General features: G+C 39.4%; 1 protein-coding gene across 1 annotated transcript in view; it reads right to left on the reverse strand.

Moving 5' to 3' along the window:
• Window positions 1-24,610, reverse strand: part of LOC306908601 (uncharacterized protein) — a 78,452-nt gene that overhangs the window by 36,140 nt on the left and 17,702 nt on the right. Inside the window, exons 18-23 of the mRNA XM_079481631.1 lie at window positions 20,499-20,915; window positions 18,878-19,336; window positions 10,122-10,538; window positions 7,978-8,436; window positions 4,391-4,849; window positions 788-1,249 (exon numbers count right to left, since the gene is read on the reverse strand). Of these exons, the coding sequence (XP_079337757.1) occupies window positions 788-1,249; window positions 4,391-4,849; window positions 7,978-8,436; window positions 10,122-10,538; window positions 18,878-19,336; window positions 20,499-20,915 (2,673 nt within the window). The remainder of the gene's footprint in view (window positions 1-787; window positions 1,250-4,390; window positions 4,850-7,977; window positions 8,437-10,121; window positions 10,539-18,877; window positions 19,337-20,498; window positions 20,916-24,610) is intronic.

Below are 24,610 nucleotides of genomic sequence, written 5' to 3' on the forward strand. Positions count from 1 at the left end.
GAAACGCCACTACTGATTGATGAAAAAACAGAGAAACTCACATGTACACACAATTGTTAGCTGAATTGTATTTTCTAATATTACTCATTAATGTAAGCCGAGTATTTGCTTTGATGTTCGTTCAAATGTGGGTGCAAAAAATCCATTAAAACTCTAGCAGAGGTGAAAAGAATAAAGCATGGTGAAAAGATTAAAATTACTTTATTTTACTTTAAATTCCTTTAACATTCTCCAAGGTATTAACATTAACATTTTTCATAACTCCATGTAGGACGTTTCTGTACATAAATGTAAGCACTGTGGCAGTAGTAATGCAATATTTAGAAAATGTACTCTTGTACTCTTGATACTCAAGTACTTTTAAAAACATGTACTTCAGTACTTTTACTTAAGTACACATCTGACTGTAGTACTTTTACTTGTACTTGAGTAAAATTTAGCAAGGGGTATCTGTACTTTTACTCAAGTAATGAACCTGTGTACTCTGTCCGCCTCTGGTTAACACTATGATAATGACTTGAGGTTTCTGTATAAAGTATGAAGTCAGATGTGTGTTTGTTTGACAGCTTCAGATGAATCTGTGTGTCTCACTTTGTTTGTCTGGGCAAATAAAGTTAAAACTCTTGGGATCTGGAATCCTTGTCTCTGAGATTTATTTCTGCGATGGAAAACAGATTCGCCACAACAACTACAGTTCAGTCAGATTGTTTTAAACCTGTATACTGAGTTTCAACACTAAAATAATCTAAATCCACTTCAGGGTGATATTATACCATAAGACTCTCACCTGAGTTGTGAGATGTACGGCAGACACTGGAGGAATCCTCTCACTTCACTCTCTTCATGTGTCCAGTCTCTCAGCTCTACTGGTTTCTTCTCTGTTTGGAGTTTCAGCACTTCTAGGAGGATGGAGCTCTTTCTCTTTGAGAGGTTTATGGTCCAGACTTCAGGAGATGACTGATGATATATTGACTGTAATGCTGGTAGGACACTTCTGCCTGTTTCACTCTCATAGTTCTTCACATGTGAACACAGATCCAGCAGAAAATCACACTGTTCAATCTGAAACTCGTCATCTTCATCATCATAATAATGTTCATCAAAGGGGAAAGTTGTGTAGCTGCACACAGATGTTAATAGTTCAGTGTATTTTTCTTCTGTATTTGTGTCAAACTCTGATGCTGCAGTGAACAGATTCACCAGAAACTGAACAGCAGATTCTCTCTTCTCATAGAAATCCTTGTTAAATCTGTGGAGAAACAAATTATTATCACATTACTGTCCAGTGCAGGATAATATGAGATACTGTGTGTGATTCCTCATTTAAATAAATTATATCTTATTAAAAAAGTCTTTGACAACTGGAGTGACCGAGTCCCATTCAATGATCAGTTCAGTAACAGTTGATATTTGAGGTGTTATTCATTTAGGAGTATAATAATGAAATAGATCGTCTCTTTCTGTTTATTGGATAGATGCTATCGTTTGGATTATTCAGTTCATGTGCAACAAAGGTTGAGTGATTTAATTCTTGTCCTTAAACTGTTTATTTAAAACCATTTGTTTTATTGACACAGATTCAGAAAGACTGAATTATCATAGAAAAAATTGAATCTCAGTCTCAGCGATATAAATTTAATAATCCTAAACTGAGAAAGAATCATTACAGTATGGAAGCAGCATTAAGACCTCAGGAAGAAACTCAGATCGAAGGGATACGTGACTTTAACTATCATTCAGAAAAGACTAAACATCATATCACCCATCACTGGTTACACACACCTCTAATGATAGCAATACAGTGAGAACAGTAAGTGATCACTTCCATCATCATCTTTAGTTTACATGTGAAGGGAAACTTCAACTGCATTGTGGGTAAAAAACTGGGTTGAGAAACAGTGTAAAGTTTCAACACTGATATTGTTCTGGGTTCAATGTGATTTTACCCAATTTATAGTCGTGTGTAGAGCGCATGTGTTCGGTACGGCTGAGTCTATGCAGAGATGTGTAACCTGTGCTGTAGTCTGATCTGAATCTCCAAAACTGATTTAACGCATCATTCTACACTGATCTCAAGCGCTTGGATTGGTCGGCTTGAACTCCTCCCTCAGGTAAAAACCTCAGGGACAGCATCATGTTTACTCAAAAAGATTCCCAATGAATTCTCTAAATAAATGATTTGATCTTCTACATTTAACAACTCGAGCTGCAACAGAAGTCACTATTTATTTGCTTCCATCACTGTTAATGTGATGTCCTGTTGTTTATCTGGAAAATGGGGGTCCTCTAGTGGTGACTTCTACGTAACGTAAAGCTTATTTTTGTACTATCAGTCTTGCTGTATTTTGAAGATTCATGCTGTAGTAAACGGTTACGCATTTTTTCTCTCTTGACTTAAGTTGGCCAGAAAAACTTTGCCTGTAAGTACAAACTCATACAGTTATCTTGTTATTGAGTACTAAGAATACTAGTAATGAAATCCTCTGTTAATGAGTTTAAGTTCGTTCTAAATATGTATTTTGATCACATATTCATGTTGATCACAGATACATGATCACAAGTTCATGTATCTGCTCTACCGGACTGTTTACACACACACAGCATCATTTGCACTCTATACTGCTCACTTGCACACCAGGAATATTTAACTGAATGCTCATTTGCACTAATGGATCACTTCCATAACTGCATTAACCTATATACTGCACTGTAATTCTATTAACTGCATCTACTCATCTATTGCACTGTAACTTCAATAACTGCATTAACTAATCAACTGCACTGTAACTCTACTAACTGCATCTACTCATCAATTGCACTGTAACTTCAGTAACTGCATTAACTAATCTACTGCTCTGTAACCTATAAACTGCATTAACTCATCTTCTGGACTGCAACCTATTAACTGCATTAACTCGTATACTCCACCGTAACTTTAATAACTGCATTAACTTCAACAACTGCATTAACTCGTATACTCCACCGTAACTTTAATAACTGCATTAATTTCAACTACTGCATTAACTCACCTATTGCACTGCAACTTTAATAGCCAATGTCAGTAATATATGCATACCTAAGTCACTTGCACTATTTTAGTCTAAATTATTATCTGTTCATATCCACCTGTACATTAATGTTCATAGTATATAGTCATCTGTATATATTGTTCATAGTATATACCTACTGTCATATTTTCATAGAACACACCTACTGCAAAATATTTTTTTTATAGTCCATGCCCACTGTATTATATTCTCTCATATTGTATTCTCTTTTTGTATTCTGTATTAATTTTAACTGTATATCCTGCACTTGCTAACTTCACTTCTGGTTAGACCTAAACTACATTTCGTTACACTGTACTTGTATATGTGTAATGACAATAAAGTTGAATCTAATCTAAAAAATCTAATATGCTACACGCTAGCATCGTAATGGAATTTCCATAGAAGTTAGCCTTAAGCTAACACATTTGTTTCTGAATGCCTTTATCAGACAATATTTTAAGTACGTCTGTATCTGAGTAAAATACTGACATGTATTTTTGTATCTTTGTAGTTTTACAGTGTTTCCTGAGTAAAGTTTTGAAAGGATACACAAGCTTCATTCTTTGTCTTGGGGAAACTGTTATCTATCTGCCAAACTAATGTAGCAGGCTAGACCACGCCACACACAAACAGAAGCAGGAGCAGAATAGTTAATGCTTCTCAGACAGCGGACACAACAAGCTGCTTCTTCTTCAGCACTTGTCTCGGTCAAACAAGCAACACACCTGTGGAAACTGATGACCAGTGGTTATTACCTGTCGACACGGACAACGCTGAAGAATATAAATGAAAAGTGATGCTGTTTACACAGTGCCAACAAACTTAGAGTCAGAGAGAACCAGCATAAATAATAAAGATGATGAACGCTGTTTTTGTTTTAAAAGAAGTTTCCACATCAACTCCATTACATTACAGCAGCTATACTGCAAAACATCTTAATACACTTGAGAATAAGAAGCGTTTGTTATTCCCTCTGTTGTGATGATAAACTGATGAGATACAGAACAGGATTCATGTGTTCACTGTCTGAGGAAGACGAGTAAAGAGCTGCACGGTTGTCTGCTGTTCTGTCTAGATTTGAGTGTCTTCCACACAAGCTGTTGAACTGAACACTGACTAATATTATTTGGTTTTCTTACTTTAAAAGGTATCTAGTGCTTTAATCCTGTTTGAGGCCTTTTTTGTCTAAAAGAATCAGGTCACCCTGATCAAACATTACACAACATGAGGAGTTAAATATGTTCACTTGAACAACAGCAACAAACACCAACAGGAGTGTCACACAACAACAAAGCTAAACACAAGTTTGTTGGATTTAGAATCGGTCTTAAGACTCTCACCTGAGTTGTGAGATGTACGGCAGACACTGGAGGAATCCTCTCACTTCACTCTCTTCATGTGTCCAGTCTCTCAGCTCTACTGGTTTCTTCTCTGTTTGGAGTTTCAGCACTTCTAGGAGGATGGAGCTCTTTCTCTTTGAGAGGTTTATGATCCAGACTTCAGGAGATGACTGATGATATATTGACTGTAATGCTGGTAGGACACTTCTGCCTGTTTCACTCTCATAGTTCTTCACATGCGAGTACAGATCCAGCAGAAAATCACACTGTTCAATATGAAACCGCTCATTGATTTGATAATAATCTTCTTTAAAGGGGAAAGTTGTGTAGCTGAACACAGATGTTAATAGTTCAGTGTATTTTTCTTCTGTATTTGTGTCAAACTCTGATGCTGCAGTGAACAGATTCGCCAGAAACTGAGCAGCAGATTCTCTCTTCTCATAGAAATCCTTGTTAAATCTGTGGAGAAACACACATTATTATCACATTACTGTCCAGTGCAGGATAATATGAGATACTGTGTGTGATTCCTCATTTAAATAAATTATATCTTATTAAAAAAGTATTTGACAACTGGAGTGACCGAGTCCCATTCAATGATCAGTTCAGTAACAGTTGATATTTGAGGTTTTATTCATTTGGAGTTCAGGTGCTGGTCATATAATTAGAATATCATCAAAAAGTTGATTTATTTCACTAATTCCATATAAAAAGTGAAACTTGTATATTATGTTCATTCATTACACACAGACTGATATGTTTCAAATGTTTATTTCTTTTAATTTTGATGATTATAACTAACAACGAAGGAAAATTCCAAATTCAGTATCTCAGAAAATTGTAATATTGTGAAAAGGTTAAATATTGAAGACACCTGGTTCACACTCGAATCAGCTTATTAACTCAAAACACCTGCAAAGCCCTTTAATGGTCTCTCAGTCTAGTTCTGTACGCTACACGGTCATGGGGAAGACTGCTGACTTGACAGTTGTCCAAAAGATGACCATTGACACTGTCAGGGTTCCACCATCATCACTAACTCCTCCCACTCGTTCGACTTCCCCTGAATATTAATTACCATTACCTGCACCTCATCGTTCCACCACCTTTATATTCAGCACTCTGTCATCATCTCGTCAATACAAGACTCACAGACGCTCTATCGCTACATCCCTGTGCCTCTGCAATCATTATCGAGTAAAGCCCTCATCTGCCACCAAGAGACTTTTGGTTAGTTTTTTTACAGTGTCACATTACTGCAGAGCAATCAGGGGTAAGGTGTCTTGCTCAAGGGCACTTCAGTCATGACCTGCTGGTACTGAGATTCAAACCAGCAACCTTCTGATTAGAAGCCCAGCATTCGAACCACTAGGCCAGAGCAGTTGCAAGCCTTTGATTCGATGTGTTGCCAACAGCTCCACCGAAAATTCCTGGTGGCGTCCCTGGTTTCAGCTGTCATATTCCTTGTGTCAAGCCACTCTTGAACAACAGACAGTATCAGAAGCGTCTCGCCTGGGCTTAAGACAATAAGGACTGGACTGCTGCTCTCTGATTGTAAATTTTACATTTCCTTTGGAAATCAGGGTCCCAGAGTCTGGAGGAAGAGAGGAGAGGCACACAATCCACGTTGCTTGAGGTCCAGTGTAAAGTTTCCACAGTCACTGATGGTTTGCAATGCAAAAGCGCTGAAGGCCACTATCAGAGCAACCCGGGTTCTCATAAGACCTGAGCAGTGTCACAGACTGATCGACTCCATGCCACGCCGCATTGCTGCAGATATTCAGGTAAAAGGAGCCCCAACTAAGTATTGAGTGATGTACATGCTCATACTTTTCAGTTGGCAAAGATTTCTAAAAATCCTTTCTTTGTATAGGTCATAAGTAATATTCACATTTTCTGAGATCCTGAATTTGGGATTTTCCTTATTTGTCAGTTATAATCATCAAAATTAAAAGAAATAAACATTTTAAATATATCAGTCTGTGTGTAATGAATGAATATAATATACAAGTTTCACTTTTTGAATGTAATTAGTGAAATAAATCAACTTTTTGTTGATATTCTAATTATATGACCAACACCTGTATAATAATGAAATAGATCGTCTCTTTCTGTTTATTGGACAGATGTTATCGTTTGGATTATTCAGTTCATGTGCATCAAAGGTTTAGTGATTTAATTCTTGTCCTTTAACTGTTTATTTAAAACCATTTATTTTATTGAAACAGATTCAGAAAGACTGAATTATCAAAGAAACAATTGAATCTCAGTCTCAGCGATATAAGTTTAATAATCTTAAACTGAGAAAGAATCATTACAGTATGGAAGCAGCATTAAGACCTCAGGAAGAAACTCAGATCGAAGGGATACGTGACTTTAACTATCATTCAGAAAAGACTAAACATCATATCACCCATCACTGGTTACGCACACCTCTAATGATAGCAATACAGTGAGAACAGTAAGTGATCACTTCCATCATCATCTTTAGTTTACATGTGAAGGGAAACTTCAACTGCATTGTGGGTAAAAAACTGGGTTGAGAAACAGTGTAAAGTTTCAACACTGATATTGTTCTGGGTTCAGTGTGATTTTACCCAATTTATAGTCGTGTGTAGAGCGCATGTGTTCGGTACGGCTGAGTCTATGCAGAGATGTGTAACCTGTGCTGTAGTCTGATCTGCATCTCTCCAAAACTGATTTAACGCATCATTCTACACTGATCTCAAGCGCTTCGATTGGACGGCTTGAACTCCTCCCTCAGGTAAAAACCTCAGCGACAGCATCATGTTTACTCAAAAAGATTCCCAATGAATTCTCTAAATAAATGATTTGATCTTCAACATTTAACAAATGGAGCTGCAACAGAAGTCACTATTTATTTGCTTCCATCACTGTTAATGCTTCTCAGACAGCGAACACAACAAGCTGCTTCTTCTTCAGCACTTGTCTCGGTCAAACAAGCAACACACCTGTGGAAACTGATGACCAGTGGATATTACCTGTCGACGCGGACAACGCTGAAGAATATAAATGAAAAGTGATGCTGTTTACACAGTGCCAACAAACTTAGTGTCAGAGAAAACCAGCATAAATAATAAAGATGATGAACGCTGTTTTTGTTTTAAAAGAAGTTTCCACATCAACTCCATTACATTACAGCAGGTATACTGCAAAACATGTTAATACACTTGAGAAGAAGAAGCGTTTGTTATTCCCTCTGTTGTGATGATAAACTGATGAGATACAGAACAGGATTCATGTGTTCACTGTTTGAGGAAGACGAGTAAAGAGCTGCACGGTTGTCTGATGTTCTGTCTAGATTTGAGTGTCTTCCACACAAGCTGTTGAACTGAACACTGACTAAAATTATTTGGTTTTCTTACTTTAAAAGGTATCGAGTGCTTTAATCGTGTTTGAGGCCTTTTATGTCTAAAAGAATCAGGTCACCCTGATCAAACATTACACAACATGAGGAATTAAATATGTTCACTTGAACAACAGCAACAAACACCAACAGGAGTGTCACACAACAACAAAGCTAAACACAAGTTTGTTGGATTTAGAATCGGTCTTAAGACTCTCACCCGAGTTGTGAGATGTACGGCAGACACTGGAGGAATCCTCTCACTTCACTCTCTTCATGTGTCCAGTCTCTCAGCTCTACTGGTTTCTTCTCTGTTTGGAGTTTCAGCACTTCTAGGAGGATGGAGCTCTTTCTCTTTGAGAGGTTTATGATCCAGACTTCAGGAGATGACTGATGATATATTGACTGTAATGCTGGTAGGACACTTCTGCCTGTTTCACTCTCATAGTTCTTCACATGTGAACACAGATCCAGCAGAAAATCACACTGTTCAATATGAAACCGCTCATTGATTTTATTATTATCTTCTTTAAAGGGGAAAGTTGTGTAGCTGAACACAGATGTTAATAGTTCAGTGTATTTTTCTTCTGTATTTGTGTCAAACTCTGATGCTGCAGTGAACAGATTCAGCAGAAACTGAGCAGCAGATTCTCTCTTCTCATAGAAATCCTTGTTAAATCTGTGGAGAAACACATTATTATCACATTACTGTCCAGTGCAGGATAATATGAGATACTGTGTGTGATTCCTCATTTAAATGAATTATATCTTATTAAAAAAGTCTTTGATAACTGGAGTGACCGAGTCCCATTCAATGATCAGTTCAGTAACAGTTGATATTTGAGGTGTTATTCATTTAGGAGTATAATAATGAAATAGATCGTCTCTTTCTGTTTATTGGACAGATGTTATCGTTTGGATTATTCAGTTCGTGTGCAACAAAGGTTTAGTGATTTAATTCTTGTCCTTTAACTGTTAATTTAAAACCATTTTTTTTATTGACACAGATTCAGAAAGACTGAATTATCAAAGAAACAATTGAATCTCAGTCTGAGCGATATAAGTTTAATAATCTTAAACTGAAAGAATCATTACAGTATGGAAGCAGCATTAAGACCTCAGGAAGTAACTCAGATCGAAGGGATACGTGACTTTAACTATCATTCAGAAAAGACTAAACATCATATCACCCATCACTGGTTACACACACCTCTAATGATAGCAATACAGTGAGAATAGTAAGTGATCACTTCCATCATCATCTTTAGTTTACATGTGAAGGGAAACTTCAACTGCATTGTGGGTAAAAAACTGGGTTGAGAAACAGTGTAAAGTTTCAACACTGATATTGTTCTGGGTTCAGTGTGATTTTACCCAATTTATAGTCGTGTGTAGAGCGCATGTGTTCGGTACGGCTGAGTCTATGCAGAGATGTGTAACCTGTGCTGTAGTCTGATCTGCATCTCTCCAAAACTGATTTAACGCATCATTCTACACTGATCTCAAGCGCTTCGATTGGACGGCTTGAACTCCTCCCTCAGGTAAAAACCTCAGCGACAGCATCATGTTTACTCAAAAAGATTCCCAATGAATTCTCTAAATAAATGATTTGATCTTCTACATTTAACAACTCGAGCTGCAACAGAAGTCACTATTTATTTGCTTCCATCACTGTTAATGCTTCTCAGACAGCGAACACAACAAGCTGCTTCTTCTTCAGCCCTTGTCTCGGTCAAACAAGCAACACACCTGTGGAAACTGATGACCAGTGGATATTACCTGTCGACGCGGACAACGCTGAAGAATATAAATGAAAAGTGATGCTGTTTACACAGTGCCAACAAACTTAGTGTCAGAGACAAACAGCATAAATAATAAAGATGATGATCGCTGTTTTTGTTTTAAAAGAAGTTTCCACATCAACTCCATTACATTACAGCAGGTATACTGCAAAACATCTTAATACACTTGAGAATAAGAAGCGTTTGTTATTCCCTCTGTTGTGATGATAAACTGATGAGATACAGAACAGGATTCATGTGTTCACTGTCTGAGGAAGACGAGTAAAGAGCTGCACGGTTGTCTGCTGTTCTGTCTAGATTTGAGTGTCTTCCACACAAGCTGTTGAACTGAACACTGAATAATATTATTTGGTTTTCTTACTTTAAAAGGTATCTAGTGCTTTAATCCTGTTTGAGGCCTTTTTTGTCTAAAAGAATCAGGTCACCCTGATCAAACATTACACAACATGAGGAATTAAATATGTTCACTTGAACAACAGCAACAAACACCAACAGGAGTGTCACACAACAACAAAGCTAAACACAAGTTTGTTGGATTTAGAATCGGTCTTAAGACTCTCACCCGAGTTGTGAGATGTACGGCAGACACTGGAGGAATCCTCTCACTTCACTCTCTTCATGTGTCCAGTCTATCAGCTCTACTGGTTTCTTCTCTGTTTGGAGTTTCAGCACTTCTAGGAGGATGGAGCTCTTTCTCTCTGAGAGGTTTATGATCCAGACTTCAGGAGATGACTGATGATATATTGACTGTAATGCTGGTAGGACACTTCTGCCTGTTTCACTCTCATAGTTCTTCACATGTGAACACAGATCCAGCAGACAATCACATCTCTCATAATTCACAGATGACAGCAGCATCTTCACAGTTGTTTCTATGATCTCTTTCTGACAGAGAGCTGCTTGCAGACACAAATCCAGTATAAATAATTTCTTTCCATTTTCCCACAGTTCAGATGATTCACTTGATGGTTTCATAAATCTAAACAGAGCAAACAAGATTCTGTTAGTGATGATAGAAGAGACAACAGAAGTGTGAAGTCTGGTATCTGGGCTGTAGAATTACACTTCAGTTTTAAATGTTTTTTACAGGACAAACCAAAAGTAATTTTACAGTAGTGTGTCTTTGCTTTTACTTAGCAGGTCAAGAGAAAACTCTTCAACAAAGTGCATCAACATCCTTGCATGTATGTTAAATGGTCTCTTTTTTATTAAGTAATACAAAAAGAGAAAGTCTTGTTAGAGAATGTGGCATAAAACAGAGGATTATAGTCATAACATGAATATATGTTTATAAAAGTGTTTTTTCCTCACAGATTTCACATGTACATGTTACTAAAGCAAAGTATTATTGTCAAGTTCTCCAGATGTTATAATTAGTTCAGCTCTGCCCAAACTTGAAAACGGCTTGCTCAACACAAAGGATACAAAGGGACAACTCAATTCCTTTTTAGTTATTTATTTTCCTTTCAGATGGTTTTTAAAGGATTAAGGACTAAGGAATAGGGAATAGGTTGATAACCTTAAACAGAAAATAAACATACATTACGTTTCACACTCAAAACACAGCAACAAAGCATGCTAACATTTCCATCAATTACTTTAACACATTATTGGGAAATATTCACAATAAAAAGTGTCACCCCTCCTAATACAATTAAACATAGATGCAACATCATAAATCATTAGAAACATAACATACCAGTTGCGTCTTTAGAGTTGAACATGAGCTGTGTTTTCTTATTTTTTAGATGGAGAGGAATTAAGTCAAAGCAAACACCAAACATTTTATACCCTGCCAGGTGCGCAGGTAAAACTAGTCCCTCAAGCAACGCTGGCTCAATTTTTAGTTCCAGTTTGGATTTTCTGCCCTCTTCAGGCCTGGAGTTCTTTAAAGGGAAAGGCCGTCTCGTCCTCAAAGATCTGGAACCTTCCTCCACAAACCAAGAGCCCAGTTTCTTCATCTCTGTAAACAGCGAGTCTGTTGAGAGTAGTGTCTTGAAAGGTTTTACCTTCTTGAGCTGCAAGAAATAGGTCCCTTAGTGAATCTTCACACTCCCGGACAGTTAGCACAGCTTTTTTGGCTCTGGACCTCCAGTTTGTTGAAAGAGCTTCCTCCCACTTTGGTTTATCTGAGGCTGAATTCTTGGTCAACACTTCTTTCCATCTCGTTGCAGCTCTCCAAACCCAGGCAATGACTCGGATCAGCCTGGTCAATCAGTTTGGTTACTGCAGAGCCGGCTGGTGGTCTTCGGACCTGAATTTTCGGTTTATCCGACTTATTTTGCTGTACATCAATCTTGTTTCTATTGGCCTGTGCTCTGGTCAGTGTTGCAGAGAAAGCTTTCCTTTGAAGTTTGTTTATGCTTTCCTTGGCATATGCGGCGACTTCTTTGGCTGACTTATGTGGCCACTCTTCCACAGGTTGCCGCAGAAACGCTGGTCCCTCCTGCCACATGGAATCTTCCTGGAGGTCTTCTGGGGTTGCCCCTCTTGTTATAATGTCAGCACTGTTCAGACCTCCTGGGATCCACCACCAGTCTTCGACGGATGTGGATTTCTGGATCTCTCCAACTCTATTCGCGAAGAAAGTTTGATATCCATAGCTGTCTCTCTGGATTGCTCCCAACACAGTCTGACTGTCCAGTAGATGGAGCCATCGTTCAATTGCTATTCGACTGTGCTTTTCAACATACTTTCTAAGTCTTGCTGCATAGACGGCACCACAAATTTCAGCTTTTACTGCTTCCCCCTTTTGGTCCAATGGTGTGAGCTTTGCTTTGGACTCAACCAGTCTGACTTTGATGCCTTGCTCAGTCTCCCATCTGAAGTACACTACGGCTCCATAGCTCTTGTCACTTCCATCAGAAAATGTTATTCCCCAAGGTTTCCCAATCCAGTTGACTGGTGTAAGGCTTCTGTGGAAAGTGATTCGGCCAAGACGTGTGTATTCCTCAAAGAATTGGATGCTTTCCTCCCTCAATTTGTTAGACAGAGGTTGGTCCCAAGTGTCTCGGGTCAGGGTCTTACCTCCAACTTCCTGAAACGCCTTTCTGACAAGAATGGCACCCTTTTGTTTGGCAGGTGTGACAAGGCCTATTGGGTCATACAGGCTAGCTACTTGGCTTAGCAGTTCTCTTCTCGTCAGTGGGTTCGGAGTTCTCTCTCACCTCTTCATCAAGGAGATTTTGGCCGACTCTCATTTTCCCTTTCCTCTTTGAGAAATTGATTGAAGTCATGAGGTACAGTTTATCCTCCTCAACAAGGTATCCAACTCCAAGAGCTTTATTATCTCCCTCTCTCATTTGGTTTGGTAGAATTAGTACCGTGCTTGCCTCCGTTCCTTGTTCTCCTGGTACGATCTCCTGCCTCCCACTTTTACCTGACCGGACCCAGGGCTTGAGGAAGAACCCGCCTACCTTCAGGATTTCTTCAACTCTTTTGGTGTCCTGGTCCAGCTTTTGCAGGTCATTATTTGAAGTCAGGATGTCATCGACGTAGGTATCCTCCTCGAGGATCCTGCGTTCCTCTCCCAGGCGAGCGAACATGGGCAGTTTGGCTGTCTCTCTCATAGCCAATTGCGCAATGCACCCTGCTGGCCGGTCTCCTATGTTGACTCTGGTGATCGCATACTCTTCAATCTCTTCCTCCTCAGTGTCTCTCCAGAGAAATCTGTGGAGGTGCATCTCTAGGTCTTCAACCAGACAGAATTGTACATTTTCTTGATGTCGCCAAGGGCAGCATGGACGCCTCTTCTGAACCTGAGTAGTACTGCCCTGATGGGATTGAGGACATCAGGCCCTTTCAGCAGAAGGTCATTCATGCTGACCCCTTTGAACTTCTGGCTGCTGTTCCATACCAGTCGCACAGGTGTTGTGAAAGAGTGCGGGTTTGGCGCCACCAAGTGGCTGATATACCATACTGGTCCTTTCCAGCTGGCAATAATCTCTTTGGTGAGTTTCTGCGCTGCCCTTCTCTCCACCATCTCATGGACTTGAGCTGTGTATGCTATTCTCCACTCCGGCTCTTTTTTTAGTTGTTTTTCTGTTCTCAAAAAGGTGGCTTCCACCCCTCTCCTGTTGTTGGGAAGGGAACTTGGATCTTGAATCCAGGGGTATTTCGTGTCCCAGTGTGGTTCATCACTGTGAGTATCTGCTTTGATGTAGGTGAGGCCAACCTTATGATTTCCAGCTCTCTCTCCTCACTCAGTGTCATTTCCTTGCCTCCTGGTTGACAGTTGCCGCACCGGCATCCTCCACACTTTGGCTCGCAAGCTGCTCCAATGCTGTCCCATTTCCACCAATCCAAGAACTGTCTGCGAGCAACTGTGCCTTTGGTTTCAGCTGTAAACAGCTCAGTTATCTCTTGATACTTGACAGCGGTTGCTCTCATGGATTGAGCAAAGTGGGTTTCAGACCTGTGCGCGACCATATCCACTTCTTCGAACAGGTCTGGATGTGCTCCACCAACAGTCTTTCCTAGCGGGCCTTCCCATAAGACAAGGTCTCCAATCACCTCTCTTTGCGGAGCAAGTCTTCCTTCACGGTGGCTTATCAGTAGTTCAATGCTCTCCGGTCTCTTCAGATCTCCTAAATTGACTTCTGGGAAGAATTTCTTGAGCTGTTCAGGTTTGATGACTCTATGGATATTTGCAATCTCATTCAAACCATAGCAGAGAAGCTCATGAGCTCTTTCCGTCCCTGTGGGCGTTTTGACCCTCACTCTTAGAAGATATCTTCTGGTTTTAACCTCCATGGCCATTCCTCCGACCCCATGAACGACTAAAGTGATGTTTTCACTTCGAAGATTTAATCTCCTGGCAGCTCTGTGGGTGATGTAGTTTGTGTCTGATGCCAAGTCGATCAGGGTTCTAATCTTTTGTCCTGCATTGGCAGTTACCTCGAGGAGCATTAGAATAACCGGCCATTCTTCAACTACACTTGACTCAGTCACTCCACGCTGATTCTTTTGAACCCCGTTTGTTTTCGCAGTTATGTTGGTGAACGCTTTCTTGAATTTCTCTGCCATCTCTAGGGAGAGCTTAGATACAAATTCCTCCTGCTCCTCTTTAAGCTTAGGCCCTTTCACATTGGATTGTCTTCTGTCTGAGTCACTCTTCTTGAAGTCACCCTTCAGGCAAAGAAAGAAATGGTGGTCCTTTTTACAATCTCTTTTCATGCACAGGTAAGTGTCTTTGCATTCATCATCTTCTCCATGACAGACTAAGCACCTCTTGCAGGCCCCAGCTTTTCTACAGCATCCAACTTTTGCAGAGGCTTTAATTCTTTGAAATGCTTGCAAAAGAAGATCTTTTCTCTATGCTTTTCATCTCCACAGACAACACAGCCGCCTTTCCTTGTGGAACGCGTGGACGCATATTTTCTTTCCATACAAGCATATTTCCTTTCTGGCTTTTCACTTACCCCCAGCTGCTCTAATTTTTCAAGAACTTCCTCTTGTGTTTTCAGGAATTTAAGAAGGTTCTCCAAGTGATTGTCCGGCATGACACCATTCCTCGGGTTAACCATGAAGACAAGCCAATCTCTCTTGATGTCATCAGGTAACTTGCTTTCTATGGATTTGATCACTAGAGGGTTGTTGATGGCTCCTGTGTTTCCAAGCTCTGTGAGGTCATCCAGGGCCTTCTCTATAGTTTGGATCATGTTGATAACTTTCCTAGGCTGATTTGCCCTTAAAGCAGGAATTTTCTCCAGATCCTCAATTATCTCTAAGGCAATTGTAGACTTGTTTCCATACCTGTTTTCAAGCACCCTGAACATGTCCTCAGCAGTATTGTAAGTTGACAAATGGAGGTCTCTGCACATTCTTTCATCTATACTGTCAAAGAGTTGGATCTTCTTTACTTCGACTGAGCCTGTTGGTTCCCCCTGCTTTTGCAGACTCTCCCAGTCTTTCCTCCATCGATAGAAGTTCCTTTTATACCCACTGAATCTGGGCAGACAGGTTGGTTTTATTCTAAGTGTCGGCTGCGGAGCTGGCACGAGCATCTGCGCCACTCTCCCTCTGTCTTTATCCTCTTCTGCAACTCTTTGCGCTGTGATAAATTCTGCCCTCCTTGCTTCAAGGTTGTTGCGGAATGCTTTCAGATCCGTCACTCTGCCTTCCAGCCTTTCCTTTTCTTCTACTGGAATCCACATCTCCCACTCTGCTTGGCATGTTATTGCATCTTGGACTTGCGTCTTCACATAATCCCACCGTAGCTCATAGCCATCTCTATTTACAGCGGTAACAGGTATTTGAGCAATTCCATCACAGGCTGCCCCGGCTTCTTTGATTGCAGACTTCACCTCGTTTTCCCCGTATCTAAGCCACAGGTTGGACTGGATCCTCTCCCTGACCTCATCCAATCGAACTTCACATTCTTCGAACGTCTTCTCAAGTTCAATCTGCTGCTACTTGCTCAGGTCAGCTTCTTCACCCTCATCGGTTGCAGCTTGAATGTCTGCCAGAAGACCAGACCTGTACTCGTCATTTGTCTCACTGACCTTCCTCGCCTCCGATGTGAGCATCTTGAACTCCATCTGCAGTTCGCTCTTAGTCATGTGTTTTGCACCTCTGCAAAGGTAGTTCTCTTGCTTGGTAAAAGCACTTTTAGCCAAAGTTCTTTCTTGCTTCAGCTCCTTCATTGTTTTCCCAAGAGGTTCCTTTGCCATTTGAGATGCAAGTCAATTCTCCTCCCTTCTACGACAGCTTTCCTGACCTCAGGCCGTTAATCCTTTTGTCTCCAATGGTTATCAACTATCAAGTTCTCCAGATGTTATAATTAGTTCAGCTCTGCCCAAACTTGAAAACGGCTTGCTCAACACATAAAGGATACAAAGGGACAACTCAATTCCTTTTTAGTTATTTATTTTCCTTTCAGATGGTTTTTAAAGGATTAAGGACTAAGGAATAGGGAATAGGTTGATAACCTTAAACAGAAAATAAACATACATTACGTTTCACACTCAAAACACAGCAACAAAGCATGCTAACATTTCCATCAATTACTTTAACACATTATTGGGAAATATTCACAGTAAAAAGTGTCACCCCTCCTAATACAATTAAACATAGATGCAACATCATAAATCATTAGAAACATAACATACCAGTTGCGTCTTTAGAGTTGAACATGAGCTGTGTTTTCTTATTTTTTAGATGGAGAGGAATTAAGTCAAAGCAAACACCAAACATTTTATACCCTGCCAGGTGCGCAGGTAAAACTAGTCCCTCAAGCAACGCTGGCTCAATTTTTAGTTCCAGTTTGGATTTTCTGCCCTCTTCAGGCCTGGAGTTCTTTAAAGGGAAAAATTGCTTGTGTCTTATGTTCTGTCCTGTGACTCGACAATTATTTACACATAAAGTACTGAATCTATGACAAATTAACTCGAGACTAAACAGAATGAAAAGTGAACTTGTTTTTCCACAAATATAATCTCAGTCTCAGCGATATAGGTTAAAAGGGGTCATTCGCTGGAAATACGTGTTTTTCTTTGTCTTTGGTGTGTTATAAATTGCCCATGCATGTATCAGACACGAAAAATAGCAAAAATGTAAGTGCAGGAACAAAATATGTATTTTATATAGAAGCGATGCTCATCCAGACCTGCCTGAAACGTCTCGTTTAACCCCAGCCCGGCAAATTGACGTCAGCTCGTAACATGACTTGACTAAGACCGCCCAAATGTAAACATAAGTAAGGTGGGCGGTCTTGTAAATGTCGCAGAGACGCTGTGTGTTTCATTGCAGATGAAAGCCTCTTGTTTGCCCTTCCAAAGGATGAGGCAACTTAAAACAAATGGTTACAGTTTATGTACAATACTGTTTCAGAAAAGTACAGTCCGAATATTCAAGTGTGTGCAGCGCAGTTCACAGATGTTTTCTTCACAAACCTGGGAGAGATCAAGACCGGCTATGCACGGAAGCTTTTGTTAAAAACTGAGGCAATTCCAACTGTTAAAACTACTCAAGGACTGTCTGGCGCCTGTAAGTATATTTTCATTGGAAGACTTCATTATGGACTAACGCAAGTTGAGTTTGATGTTGTTGTTTCTTTGTGTGATCTGCAAATGCAAACGCGCGCAACGTGGAAAAAAGACACATAAATCCTAATAATCAGTCATTATGTTCCAACTAGAGGCAACAAATGTCGTGTTTATAATGGAGTTTATTGTCTTTGAGTCGTGACGAGACATGACGTAACACTGGTTGATCAAGAAGGGCCGAAGCACTCACAGGATTTATTATGTTACCCTTCCCTTCTGTAATGTGAGCTTGTTTATATCGTCTATCGGCTTGATCTTTATTTTCCAGATCAGATTCGGGCTCAAATTGATAAGGAAGGATCGATGTCATTTTATCACCTGTCAGTAGTTTTGGAACGTGAGGTTCCGAATATGGTAAGAGGCGTTACATGTCAGTGCAGTACTCCACCAATCACTACGCACTAGTGAACTGGCCAGTCACAGCACACCTTGCTTTTCAGAGCGATGAGCTTTGTGAAATATCAGCACGTTTCAGAGAGGCGGAGCAAAGAGGAGACACAAACATGCTCGGTATGTTGAAAATACAGTGTTTTTAAACCTTAAGAGTTTCTTTTGACACATTGTATTTCATCTAAAGCAAACAATAATGTGTTTTATGTCGAATGACCCCTTTAATAACTCCAAAAATGAGAAATAATCATTACAGTATGGAAGCAGCATTAAGACCTCAGGAAGAAACTCAGATCGAAGGGATACGTGACTTTAACTATCATTCAGAAAAGACTAAACATCATATCACCCATCACTGGTTACACACACCTCTAATGATAGCAATACAGTGAGAACAGTAAGTGATCACTTCCATCATCATCTTTAGTTTACATGTGAAAGGAAACTTCAACTGCATTGTGGGTAAAAAACTGGGTTGAGAAACAGTGTAAAGTTTCAACACTGATATTGTTCTGGGTTCAGTGTGATTTCACCCAATTTATAGTCGTGTGTAGAGCGCATGTGTTCGTTACGGCTGAGTCTATGCATAAATAATTAAGATGATGATCGCTGTTTTTCTTCTAAAAGAAGTTTCCACATCAACTCCATTACATTACAGCAGGTATACTGCAAAACATCTTAATACACTTGAGAATAAGAAGCGTTTGTAATTCCCTCTGTTGTGATGATAAACTGGATCAGGTCACCCTGATCAAACATTACACAACATGAGGAATTAAATATGTTCACTTGAACAACAGCAACAAACACCAACAGGAGTGTCACACAACAACAAAGCTAAACACAAGTTTGTTGGATTTAGAATCGGTCTTAAGACTCTCACCTGAGTTGTGAGATGTACGGCAGACACTGGAGGAATCCTCTCACTTCACTCTCTTCATGTGTCCAGTCTCTCAGCTCTACTGGTTTCTTCTCTGTTTGGAGTTTCAGCACTTCTAGGAGGATGGAGCTCTTTCTCTTTGAGAGGTCTATGATCCAGACTTCAGGAGATGACTGATGATATATTGACTGTAATGCTGGTAGGACACTTCTGCCTGTTTCACTCTCATAGTTCTTCACATGTGAACACAGATCCAGCAGAAAATCACACTGTTCAATCTGAAACCAGTCAATGATTTTATAATAATGTTCATCAAAGGGGAAAGTTGTGTAGCTGCACACAGATGTTAATAGTTCAGTGTATTTTTCTTCTGTATTTGTGTCAAACTCTGATGCTGCAGTGAACAGATTCTCCAGAAACTGAGCAGCAGATTCACTCTTCTTATAGAAATCACAAGTAAATCTGTGGAGAAACACACATTATTATCACATTACTGTCCAGTGCAGGATAATATGAGATACTGTGTGTGATTCCTCATTTAAATAAATTATATCTTATTAAAAAAGTCTTTGACAACTGGAGTGACCGAGTCCCATTCAATGATCAGTTCAGTAACAGTTGATATTTGAGGTGTTATTCATTTAGGAGTATAATAATGAAATAGATCGTCTCTTTCTGTTTATTGGATAGATGCTATCGTTTGGATTATTCAGTTCATGTGCAACAAAGGTTTAGTGATTTAATTCTTGTCCTTTAACTGTTAATTTAAAACCATTTTTTTATTGACACAGATTCAGAAAGACTGAATTATCAAAGAAACAATTGAATCTCAGTCTCAGCGATATAAGTTTAATAATCTTAAAATGAGAAAGAATCATTACAGTATGGAAGCAGCATTAAGACCTCAGGAAGAAACTCAGATCGAAGGGATACGTGACTTTAACTATCATTCAGAAAAGACTAAACATCATATCACCCATCACTGGTTACACACACCTCTAATGATAGCAATACAGTGAGAACAGTAAGTGATCACTTCCATCATCATCTTTAGTTTACATGTGAAGGGAAACTTCAACTGCATTGTGGGTAAAAAACTGGGTTGAGAAACAGTGTAAAGTTTCAACACTGATATTGTTCTGGGTTCAGTGTGATTTTACCCAATTTATAGTCGTGTGTAGAGCGCATGTGTTCGGTACGGCTGAGTCTATGCATAAATAATAAAGATGATGAACGCTGTTTTTGTTTTAAAAGAAGTTTCCACATCAACTCCATTACATTACAGCAGGTATACTGCAAAACATCTTAATACACTTGAGAAGAAGCGTTTGTTATTCCCTCTGTTGTGATGATAAACTGATGAGATACAGAACAGGATTCATGTGTTCACTGTTTGAGGAAGACGAGTAAAGAGCTGCACGGTTGTCTGCTGTTCTGTCTAGATTTGAGTGTCTTCCACACAAGCTGTTGAACTGAACACTGACTAATATTATTTGGTTTTCTTACTTTAAAAGGTATCGAGTGCTTTAATCGTGTTTGAGGCCTTTTATGTCTAAAAGAATCAGGTCACCCTGATCAAACATTACAAGTTTGTTGGATTTAGAATCGGTCTTAAGACTCTCACCTGAGTTGTGAGATGTACGGCAGACACTGGAGGAATCCTCTCACTTCACTCTCTTCATGTGTCCAGTCTCTCAGCTCTACTGGTTTCTTCTCTGTTTGGAGTTTCAGCACTTCTAGGAGGATGGAGCTCTTTCTCTTTGAGAGGTTTATGGTCCAGACTTCAGGAGATGACTGATGATATATTGACTGTAATGCTGGTAGGACACTTCTGCCTGTTTCACTCTCATAGTTCTTCACATGTGAACACAGATCCAGCAGAAAATCACATTTCTCATAATTCACAGATGACAGCAGCATCTTCACAGTTCTTTCTATGATCTCTTTATGACAGAGAGCTGCTTGCAGACACAAATCCAGTATAAATAATTTCTTTCTGTTTTTCCACAGTTCAGATGATTCACTTGATGGTTTAATAAATCTAAACAGAGCAAACAAGATTCTGTTAGTGATGACAAAAGAGACAACAGAAGTGTGAAGTCTGGTGGCTCGGCTGTAGAATTACACTTCAGGTTAAAATGTCTTTTATAAAACGGTCAGTTCTGGTCCTTGATTCTGATTGGTTGAACAGAGAGGACAGAGGACCCAGATGCAGACAGCGGGTAAGCGGTTAACATATACAGTGCCTTGCAAAAGTATTCGGCCCCCTTGAACTTTTCGACCTTTTGCCACATTTCAGGCTTCAAACATAAAGATATAAAACTGTAATTTTTGTGAAGAATCAACAACAAGTGGGTAACAATTATGAAGTGGAACGAAATTCATTGGATATTTCAAACTTTTTTAACAAATAAAAAACAGAAAAATTGGGCGTGCAAAATTATTCAGCCCCTTTACTTTCAGTGCAGCAAACTCTCTCCAGAAGTTCAGTGAGGATCTCTGAATGATCCAATGTTGACCTAAATGACTAATGATGATAAATAGAATCCACCTGTGTGTAATCAAGTCTCCGTATAAATGCACCTGCTCTGTGATAGTCTTAGAGCTCCGTTTAAAGCGCAGAGAGCATCATGAAGAACAAGGAACACACCAGGCAGGTCCGAGATACTGTTGTGGAGAACTTTAAAGCCGGATTTGGATACAAAAAGATTTCCCAAGCATTAAACATCCAAAGGAGCACTATGCAAGCGATAATATTGAAATGGAAGGAATATCAGACCACTGCAAATCTAGGAAGACCCGGCCGTCCCTCTAAACTTTCAGCTCATACAAGGAGAAGACTGATCAGAGATGCAGCCAAGAGGCCCATGATCACTCTGGATGAACTGCAGAGATCTACAGCTGAGGTGGGAGAAACTGTCCATAGGACAACAATCAGTCGTATACTGCACAAATCTGGCCTTTATGAAAGAGTGGCAAGAAGAAAGCCATTTCTTAAAGATATCCATAAAAAGTGTTGTTTAAAGTTTGCCACAAGCCACCTAGGAGACACACCAAACATGTGGAAGAAGGTGCTCTGGTCAGATGAAACGTTTTGGCAACAATGCAAAACGTTATGTTTGGCGTAAAAGCAACACAGCTCATCACCCTGAACACACCATCCCCAATGTCAAACATTGTGGTGGCAGCATCATGGTTTGGGCCTGCTTTTCTTCAGCAGGGACAGGGAAGATGGTTTAAATTGATGGGAAGATGGATGGAGCCAAATACAGGACCATTCTGGAAGAAAACCTGATGGAGTCTGCAAAAGACCTGAGACTGGGACGGAGATTTATCTTCCAGCAAGACAATGATCCAAAACATGCAGCAAAATCTACAATGGAATGGTTCACTAATAAACATATTCAGGTGTTAGAATGGCCAAGTAAAAGTCCAGACCTGAATTCAATCGAGAATCTGTGGAAAGAACTAAAAACTGCTGTTCACAAACGCTCTCCATCCAACCTCACTGAGCTCGAGCTGTTTTGCAAGGAGGAATGGGCAAAAATTTCAGTCTCTCGATGTGCAAAACTGATAGATACATACCCCAAGCGACTTACAGCTGTAATCGCAGCAAAAGTTGGCGCTACAAAGTATTAACTTAAGGGGGCTGAATAATTTTGCACGCCCAATTTTTCAGTTTTTTATTTGTTAAAAAGGTTTGAATTATCCAATAAATTTCGTTCCACTTTATGATTGTGTCCCACTTGCTGTTGATTCTTCACAAAAAATTACAGTTTTATATCTTTATGTTTGAAGCCTGAAATGTGGCAAAAGGTCAAAAATTTCAAGGGGGGCGAATACTTTCGAAAGGCACTATATTTTATAAATAATACAACAAAGACCCACGAGAGGGTAACAGAACAAAACATAGATACAATAACACGACAAAACAGGACTAGGACTAACTACACTATACTATACTATACAAAGACTTAAAATAAACTCAAAACAAGAACTACGAATACACTAAACTAGACTGACAAGACACATGGACTCACCACAAACCACAATGAAAAAGCACAAGACAGAAGAAACAAGGGCATTAAATAAGGGAGCAAAAAAAGAGGGGAACAGGTGTAGGGCATGAATCAATAACGAGGAAACGAGAGGACGGGAACAGAGACGAGACCGGAGAGAGTCTATGGAAGGCCATTACTGCCTCTCTCCACACAAAACATGAGACTCTGCCATGATCCTGCCACTAAACCAAGAGAAACATGACATGATGTGGCAGAATCATGACAGTAACAATTTATAATACTGTATAACTCTTGCTGGATGATTCATCAAACCCTCGTCGTCAGCTAGGAACCTAAATGTTCTGTTTGAGAGCAATCTGTCATTTGAAAGCCACGTCTCCAGCATTTGCAAAACTGTGTTTTTTCATCTTCAAAATGTATCTGAACTAGGGATGCACTGATATGTATATTTTTGGCGGGAATTATTTCTCATTGGAAGCTGATAACCGATATACAGTATCTAAATATTCATATAAAATTCCCTTAGACTGAAACCAAAGGCACAAAGTCGAAAACTGCTTTTATTTGAAAACATTGACTGCATGTGACTATAAAGAAGAAATGTATTTATAGTCACAAGTCTAACAGGTCTCAAGATAGACAGCAATCAGACAGCAGTTTGATTCAAACAATATGCTTTTGTTCCTATAATTTACACATTTATAGATACGTTATCTACACAATGTACCCACATCAAAAATGTTTTACTAATAGGCAAGTGAATGATCACGACAGAAAGATACTGTACTATACTGAATTTGAACTGAGCAGCGTGCAGCTGAAGAAGTTTAACCAGATGAAATCATTTTTTATTAATCGGCTATAATATATCGGCATAAATTGTATAAGCATCAGACACGATAACATTAAAAGGACCATTTTTCGATACCGATTTGGCCGAAAATTTATCCTGCATCCCTAATCCAAACTACAGCATGTGCAGTCAATGGCAGGTGCAGAAAAGTTGACTCATGCATACATGACATCGTGATTAGATTATTGTAATGCTTTATGGGTAGTTGCCCTGTTGATAAATAAACTTCAGTTTGTCCAAAATGCAGCAGCAAGAGTTCTTACAAGAACTAGAAAAGTACGATCACATCAGACCGATTCTGTCAAAACTGCAGTGGTTCCCCATTAAGCATCGTATTAACTTTAACATTTCTCATTCCATATAAAGATCGAAATGGGTATCTCCTCAGTACCTGACTGAGCTTCTGTCACGTTAGTCCTTCAAGTTCACTGTGGTCTCAGAATTCTGACCTGGTGATAATACCTACAATTTCAAAATCAAGCACAGAAGGCAGATCCTTTTCTTATTGAAGGCAGATCCTTTTCTTACTAAACTTGGGAACAGTCTTCCTATAAATGTTCGAGTGGCAGACACACTGTCAGTTTAAATCTAGATTATAAACTATCTATTCAACATCGCATCCACATTATTCTATTGTTTTACACCCCAAACCGCTTACAGGATTGTTAGGATGCACTAGGTTAGATCCACTGGAACAAGAAATAGTTCCAACTTAAACTGATGTACTTGTTGAATTACTGTAAATAGTATAAAATCATAATCTACTCTCAGATAAACTGGATCTGGCTCTGCACATGTGTTCTGTTCATTATGATTTTTGTACAGCTGCTTTGATGCAATGCAAATTGTAAAAAGCATTAT

This window comes from Barbatula barbatula (genome assembly GCF_947034865.1).
Source record: "Barbatula barbatula genome assembly, chromosome: 19".
Taxonomy (NCBI): domain Eukaryota; kingdom Metazoa; phylum Chordata; class Actinopteri; order Cypriniformes; family Nemacheilidae; genus Barbatula; species Barbatula barbatula.